General features: G+C 37.0%; 1 protein-coding gene and 1 pseudogene across 1 annotated transcript; both read right to left on the bottom strand.

The window, feature by feature from the left end:
• Positions 1–1,855: 1,855 nt before the first annotated feature.
• LOC112323405 (disease resistance protein RPV1-like) lies at positions 1,856–7,485 on the bottom strand (annotated as a pseudogene).
• Positions 3,339–4,378, bottom strand: LOC112323375 (uncharacterized). The gene is made up of 2 exons (XM_024581358.1): positions 4,178–4,378; positions 3,339–3,527 (listed from the first exon to the last, which is right to left on the bottom strand). The coding sequence occupies exons 1-2, from the start codon at positions 4,376–4,378 to the stop codon at positions 3,339–3,341; spliced, it is 390 nt and encodes a 129-aa protein (XP_024437126.1).
• Positions 7,486–8,565: the final 1,080 nt, after the last annotated feature.

Genomic DNA, 8,565 nt, shown 5'->3' with positions numbered 1-8,565 from the left:
GGAAGTTGCTGGTATCTGTTTCTCTGGTTCTACTCGTTGGGTTGCCCTGCTGGACAACATTTCTGCTGGTGTCTTTAGAAGACAAACTTATGCCAATAAAGAGAGAGAGAGTTTCTCGTGTTGGAAATGCAGAGTGTTCAACTCAGAGTCCTGTCTTGAACTCTGAGGATGAGAAACATAAGTATGTTTCTTCAAACTGGTACAACAACTTCAAAAGAAGTATGCAAAACTGGGGAAAGACATTCTGAAGAATTTTGGATGGTTAGATCTCGGGAGGAAGGTTTATCCTCGGGAGGATGGATTACATATTCGACTTCCTATCACTGAAAAGTTCTCTGTGATGATTCTGATAAAGCAGGGTCACGATGGGGATGCGTTTGAAGAGGGATGATAATGAGAAATATACCTGTTGAGATTATTCAACCTGACTAACTTTTCTCTACATTTAGACCACCTGGGGGTTATGGTTGTGTTTCCAACAACATCCTTCAAGAATGCTCGATTGGGGAGGAGCTTAGGCCTATGGTAGCCAGATCAGCTAGGACTCGCCGCATGATTGCTCGCCAAGTATATTTAAGGGTTCATTCAATTAGATCCCTCCAAAAATTTGCTAATTTTATTTATGACCCATTTCTTCCTATTTATTTTACTCCAAAAAGTTCACGGTATATATAACAGTGTTTTAAGATCCGGCCCGGCCCGGCGGGTCAACTCGGGACCCGGCCGACCTGGGCCTGTGGCCGGGCCGGGTCTAAGCAAAAAACAGGCTGGGAATTGGCCCGGCCAGACCCGGTCGACCCGGAGGGTCGACCCGGGACCCGGCCGGCCCGGCCAAACCCGGCTGAGACCCGGGTTTATTTTTTTTTATATTCTTATGCCCGAAACGACGTCGTTTTAGCCTTTTACAATTAAAAAGCCAAATTCCAAAACGACAAGAGCAGAGAGACGAGCATTGCAGAGCAGAGAAGTGAGAAGAACACCTAATTAATTTCAAGAATTTGTCAAACCCATTTCTTAAAAAGTTGGAGTCGAACCCAGAAAGTTTGGGAGAAGACGCTCATTTTATTTGCCAAGAAAGGCAAACCTTTGGGGTGGCTGATGGTGTTGGTGGATGGGCTATGAAAGGAATTGATTCTGGGATTTTCGCAAGAGAACTTATGTCCAATTATCTCACAGCTCTTCGATCCTTGAAGCCTAAAGGGGATGTTAATCTCAAGAAAATATTGTTAAAAACGCATTCCAAGACTGTTGCTTTAGGATCATCCACTGCCTGTGTTGTTACCCTTAAAAGAGACCGATTGTGTTATGCCAACGTGGGTGATAGCGGTTTCATGGTTTTCAGAGGGAAAAGGCTTGTTTACAGGTCACCGACACAGCACAGCTTTTTCAACTACCCTTTTTCGTTGGGGAATTGGGTTCAGAAGGGTAAGCGCCGGGCTTCGGTTTTCCTTGGTGAATTTGATGTGGAGCAGGGGGATATTGTGGTTGCTGGTACCGATGGATTGTTCGATAATCTTTTCGGCTCTGAGATCGAGGAGATTCTTCAAGAACATGGAGGAAGATCTTGTCCTCAGGCTCTTGCCTGGACCATCGCAACTGTTGCGTCCATGAATTCAACCAGCGAGGATTATGACTCTCCCTTTGCAGTTGCTGCTGAGTCTGAAGGAATCGAGCATATTTTTTTTGGGTTGACCCGGGTCAACCCATCTGACCCGTGACCCGGTCACTGGACCGGGTCGATGACCGGGTCGGGTTTTAAAACTATGATATATAATTAATGTTTTAAAAAAAGCTTTCAATGTAATACCAAATCTCAGAAATTTTCAATTCAACCCATCATTATTTTCACATTCAATTTCTTTTTAAAAAAAACACAACAATTTCATTATCAAAATCACAACAGTCACTACAATAATAATTTCTAAGAATAATAGAAGCTATTTCTGCTTTTGCTACAGGCACATCATCATTGTGTTAACTTCACTGTTTGATGAGCTGCTATTATCATCAGTACCTTCGTCTTCAAGCAACATTCGCACAACAACTAGATCATCTGTAAACACTGAATTCATCACCATTATCAAATACAGGATCATTGCCCCCAAATTTCCAATAGCTTAGCCATAACAATTCAGATTTTTCAGCCAAAAATTCTGTCGAAAAATTAAGGGGTAAGAAACCCAGACTCTACCCCTTCGTATTGTTTCTGATTTCAAGATAAACAAGACGATAAGGATTGCATACTGACATAGCAGAAAACCATGTCAATAGATTAAAGCCACATATCCGGTGCGCGGCGGGTGAGGATATTTTGAATGACAAGTACTCTACAAACTCTTTCTAAAGTAGCCACTCCTGTTCTTCCTCCTCGTGAAACCACATTAACATCTCATTTTCATCATATTCAAGGACAATGTTGAATCTGTTGCCCTAGAGTTCTATCTGTTCCATCAAAGCAGAGTTTATAAAATGAGCAAAGGGAAATTTTTCTAGACATACAAGAACAAAAATGTAGAGTTGAAATAAAGCAGAACTTATAAAATGAGCAACGGAGATCAAGAATTTTAAATTTTGGAAAAGATTGTGAAAACACTTGAAATCAGTTGTTGTCCGTTGAAAAAAAGAGAGATAGCTATATAGAGAGAATAGATACATACCAGTTTGCTTTTCCAAGCAACAATTAGACTGGTTCCGGATAGATAAGGAGCCACAAGCTTCTCCAAGCAGAAGTGCTTTGGTCTGGATCTCAAAGGGAATCCATGCCAACATAACTACATCAAATTCTTGGGAAAGTGTTCATAACTTCCGTAGTGTAATTTAGCTGGAGAAATTTTACATTTTGCATCTTTCTAAACGAATCCGTGCTGAGAACAAGAAACAAACTTGTTTGGTCAATTTGTACTTGTTCCCCCAAGAAAAACTCAGAAAGCCACTATTGAGAGAGGAATGTAGGAAGAAGACATTGTTGAAAGAAGTTAAGCCTGCAGCGGTTGCAGGCGAACCATTGAATCAGTACAGACAACTTCTGTACTGATTCATGCATGTACAAGGTAAGGCCACACAATTTTTCAGCATCATGCTTCCAAAATATTGAAAGTAAATGAGAAAAGAAAGTAAAAGCATGAACATTTTAAGACACCTAAATACCATGAAGATAGGAAAACAGAACCAGTTGCTCTTACACTTGTTTCTTTCAAAACTGTAAAAGCTTCCATGTGATGCTATATTCTTTGACATTTGGGTGATTCTTGACGAGCAATTTCCCTTCTTATGTCTCTTACGAGTTGATGCATTTATGACTTTTTATCATTTTTTATTTTAACAATTTCTACAAGATATCAGTCGATGAGATAGTCAATCCTAAATCTTGCACCTATACCAAGCCCATCAAGTGTCCTAACTGCATAATCCTCGTCCATTCCATTGAAGAAACAAGCAATATCAAGGAATAAGTTCTGCTGATAATCATCATCAGGAGAGTTGTAACTTTTTGCAAGAACCTTTTGAACTTGAAAATTCGGAATCACCTCCATTTAATGCAATGCACTTTCCCATACTTCTCTACTTTTTCTTGACAATGAGGAACCAAAAACACGTAGGGCTAATGGAATTCCATTACAATGATGTACTATTATTCTCCAAGATTCCTCCATAAAATCTTCAACTGGGTAAGCTTGTCCACAGGCATGCCAACTCAAAAGATTAAGTGATTTTTTGTTATCTAGTGGTTCATCTTTGCACTTGACACACTCACCATCAGCTACAATCAAAGTCTTATTTCTAGTTCTTACAATGATTTACTTCCTTGGCGAAGCCAATTTCGCATGCCAACAATTGCATTGAACAATTGCATTTAATTGGTCCCATTTGTCCACATCATCAAGTAGAATAAGATTTCTTCTGAAACATAATGCATCCTTGATATAATCCCTTCATCAACATCATGTACGTCATCAGCAGTCTTGTTTAGGATATCAGAAAGAAGTTGCCTCTGCAGGCAAACTACACCATTGGATTCTTTTGATTATTCTCTTACTTTTGATAGAAAGTTCCTACCTTCAACATGATGCCATATTCTTTGACATTTGGGTGATTCTTGACGAGCAATTTCCCTTCCCATATCCATGAGTTGATGCATCCATAACTTTTTATCATTTTTTATTTTGACAATTTCTACCAGACATCTATCAATGAGATTGTCAAAACTAAATCTTGCACCTATACGAAGTCCATCTAGTATCCTAACTGTATAATTGTAATCCATTCCATTGAAGAAACAAGCAATATCAAGGAATAAGTTCTTCTGATAATCATCAACAAGAGAGTTGTAACTTATTGCAAGAACCTTTTGAACTTGAAAATTCGGAATCACCTCCATTTCATGCAATGCACTTTCCCATACTTTTTCTGGACAATGAGGAACCAATAACACGTAGGGCCAATGGAAGTCCATTGCAATGATGTACTATTCTCCAAGAGTCCTCTAAAACATCTTCAACCAGGCAAGCTTGTCCAAAGGCATGCCAACTGAAAAGCTCAAGTGATTTTTTGTTATCTAGAGGTTCAGCTTTGCACTTGACACACTCACCATCAGCTACAATCGAAGCCTTATTTCTAGTTGTTACAATGATTTTACTTCCTTGGAAAAGCCAATTTTGCATGCCAACAATTGCATTGAACTAGTACCATTTGTCCACGTCATCGAGAACAATAAGAGTTCTTCTGCAACACAATGCATCCTTAATCTTTATAATCCCTTCATCGACATCATGTGTCTCATCAGCAGTCTTGTTTAGGATATCAGAAAGAAGTTGCCTCTGTAGACAAACTACACCATTGGATTCTTTTGACCTTTCTCTAACATTTGATAGAAAGCTCCTGCCTTCAAATTTATGAAAGTTCTGGTTATAAACAGTTTTTGCTATGGCTGTCTTCCCAACTCCACCAATCCCATAGAGTATAGCAATAGCAGCACCATGGGTGCCATCTTGCAACCATGAGTTGATATATTTTACCAGATGATCTCTTCCAATGAAATGAAGGGGGACATGAAATATTTTACGATCCAGATTCTTTGAGACCTTCTCCACGATAGATTGGACAAGCTGTGCCTCATACCTGCATCAGAAAGAAAAATGTAATGTATGATAATTAGTAGTCTCTCCGTAAAGTTTCAAAATCTTAGTATCCTGGAAAAAAGAGATTAAACCAGGCTGTGGGTCAATGATTGATTGCTACTTTTGTAGCTATGTTATCACCACATATTAAAACCAAAAATGGAATAATGTAGAAATCTTTGTTTTTTCAGGTAGTCAAGGAAAAAAAAAAGAGAAAAAAGAATCTTTTACTTTTATTTTCCTTGTATGTTCTCTGAGTTGGGATTGTTATAGTTTCACTAAATTGTAGTGGTATTATCAGTTATCGTCTAAATGCTTAACTACAAACCTGAAAAAATTAAGAGTTCAGAACCAGCATTCTACTAGTATGTTATGTGTAGTTTCATCAAGAAATACAACTTACCCATCTCCTAAAACGATTCCTCCTAAATCTGCAACTTCCTTCAAAGCAATCCTCCACCCATTCACTTGCTCCATCTCCTTCTTGAAGCGCTTTTCATGATCCACAAATGCTGCAGCAAAGCTCCCTGTTTGATTTCTGACTTCAGACGGATCCACATCATAGAAGACCGGCAAAATTATGCAGTCAGTATTCCTCTTACGTTCCATGATCATTACAAGTTCATCCAGGCACCACCGCGACGAAGCATATGCTTTGGAGAACACGATTATCAATATTTTTTATTGTTGTATTGCCTGTTGGAGCTCTGACTTGATACTTTCTCCTCTCCCAATTTCATCATCGTCTCTAAATGTGTGAATCCCTGCTTGAACCAGGGCTGTGTAGAGGTGATCGGTAAAGTTCTTGCGGGTGTCTTCACCTCTAAAACTCAAGAACACTTGATATTTACAATTAGAGAACCGTGAAAATGAGGATTCTTGATATTTCCCAGAAGCCATTTCGAGACTAGCAAAAAAAAAAAAAAAAAGTTGCAGGATGAATGTCGATAATTCAAGATCGATAGCACAGCAATTAGCTGAAGTATTTATATATGGTTATCTAACTTTTTCTTGAAAACATTTTTTAAGTTATTTCCCAGCAATCAACTCCCCCAAGCCCTTTCAGAGAAATATCTGTACATATTTTAACCGCACTTGCTACCACGCATTTAGAAGCACGGATGGAGCAGGAAAGGAAAGTCATTAAGGATCCCCATCTGGCTATGCAAGCCTTAATTATTTACAAAGCACACATCTTGTAATCCTTACAAAGCCCACGGAGGTGAATTTGTTAGTTTATAAATTTTTGAGTGGCATGATAAGATGAGATGATGAACAAGTAGTCACTAACAGTGGTTTAATCTAAGTGATCATCAACAAAGAAAACAAGACAGCAGCTGGAACCAAAGTAAACAGGAGATAAGAAAGAGAGAGTACCTGCAAGTTTCCCTTTCCCTTCTCTCTTCAGTTGTGGCTGCTGTTCTGTATCAGTAATCTAATAAGTGGTTCTGCTCCAAACTTTTAAGACAACCCTTCAAGTCTATGTGGCACAATATTATAAATAAAATATTTTATTATATAGGAATGCCAGGCATAGTTACCAAAAGGGACATTAGACACCCGCATAATCCAACTCATTCACCCTCGCTGTGCGCCTGCTCTGGCCGGATCTCCATCCTCTCGCATCCAAAACCAGCATCAACACCACCCACCAATAAGAAAAAGGCACGTGGAGGATCATGACTCTGAATCAGCTACTGGGTCGGCTACCGACTGGTGTTCCGTTTTGAGCCATTGAGTATTGCTGTGGAGTGGAGGGACATTGAAGCTGCACAATGTTTTGTGTCTTTGGCTATAAAGTGTGGGTTTAGGGAATCAGGGATTACAAGTGCTGATGGCAAGAGGTTTATTGAGTGGGGGTTCTATAAGAATGGAGGTTCCATGGTGTGATAGTAATAGGATTCTGTTGTCAAAAGAGTATGTGAGGTTTTCCGTTGACTTGGCTCATCGGAAAATTGGAAGAGAACTCGAACGTTTTTTAGTTGTTTAAGAGAAAACAGCAAATGGGTTGCCTCTTGGAAAATGGTTAGCAGTCTATTTCTCCTCAGACATACTCAGCAATTTCTTGAAGATTTAAACCTGCTTTCAGCACTTGATCTTGCATCAAGAGAATGGGTTGGGCAAATCAACAGAGCATGCCATGATATAGCTCCAACAGCCAACCATTAAAAAGTCCAAGTGGTTAGAACTTTGTGGCTTTCGCGTCTCCTAGAACAACTGTTATTGACAAAAACCAGGGAAATGAAAACAAATTCCAAGATCCTCATAATGTTGATAAAAAAAGGGTTTTACTGTTTAAGGTCATGGGTGACAGTACAGTGCTGGTTTATGAAAGACTAATTCAATTGCATCTTTACCGGTGCATGCACTAAAAAATCTATGTTAATTTATTATGAAAATTTAATATAATTAAAGTAATTTTTAATTAAAATAAAATATATTTAAATTATAAAACCCTCTTAATTATATTTTTAAAACATATCTACTTATTTTTTATTACAAGTGAACTTATCTGGAAAGGGTATATGTTGAAAAATAAATTACCAATCAAATTTCACTATATAGAAACAAAAAAAAATTAACAATTAAATTTTACCATGTATTATTTTTATATAAAAAGATAAAATAAAACAGATAAAATAACATGAAAATAAAATGGATCTTTACATATATTTTGATCAATAAAAGGTTGACAAGTAAAATAAAATATTTAATATATTTTATTATAAATACAAGATTTTATAAATAAAAATTAATTAATAAAATAATAATATATTAAAGCGGGAAAAAAAAGTGAAAGGCATTACAAATATTTATTAATAAAAGATCTCATGCTATACAAAGAAAGAAGGAAGATTACTAGAGATACAAAACTATTTTCCTGATAAGCTTTTCAAAAGCTTTCCGCTTTTGTTATTGAATTTTAATTCTATCTTTTAAATTCGATCGATATTGCCATAATTGGATTTACAATAGAAACCACAATAATAATTTCTAAAAATACGAGAAGCTATTTCTACTTTGGCTACGTGTGCTGCATCATCGCTACTGTTGTGGGCATTGATAACTTCATCCTTTGATTGGATGTCATCATCCTTTCCTTCCTCTTCATGCAACCATTGTACTCAACATTTTCCTAGTTGAAGAATTAGTTAAATTAGTTTAACGGTTGAGAATCGGTCAATTAGTTGAAATGAAGTAACCATTTAAATTAAATAAATTGATTAACTGATTAAGTTGGCAAAACTATATTTCTTGTTCATTAATATTCTTTTTGAAGTAATTTAATTTCTTATTTATTTAGAATTTGAGGTCAATAAATAAATTTAGAATAAAAAATATAATTAAAATAAATATATAGAGAGTAATTCACAAGAAAAAAACACTTAATAAAATTATTTTCCTCCCAAATACTGATTTTTCTTCCAACACTTCCAACTATTAATCT

The sequence above is a fragment of the Populus trichocarpa genome, chromosome 11 (assembly GCF_000002775.5).
Source record: "Populus trichocarpa isolate Nisqually-1 chromosome 11, P.trichocarpa_v4.1, whole genome shotgun sequence".
Classification (NCBI taxonomy): domain Eukaryota; kingdom Viridiplantae; phylum Streptophyta; class Magnoliopsida; order Malpighiales; family Salicaceae; genus Populus; species Populus trichocarpa.
Note: the sequence above shows the minus strand (reverse complement) of the source record. Positions and strands in the feature narration are given on the sequence as shown.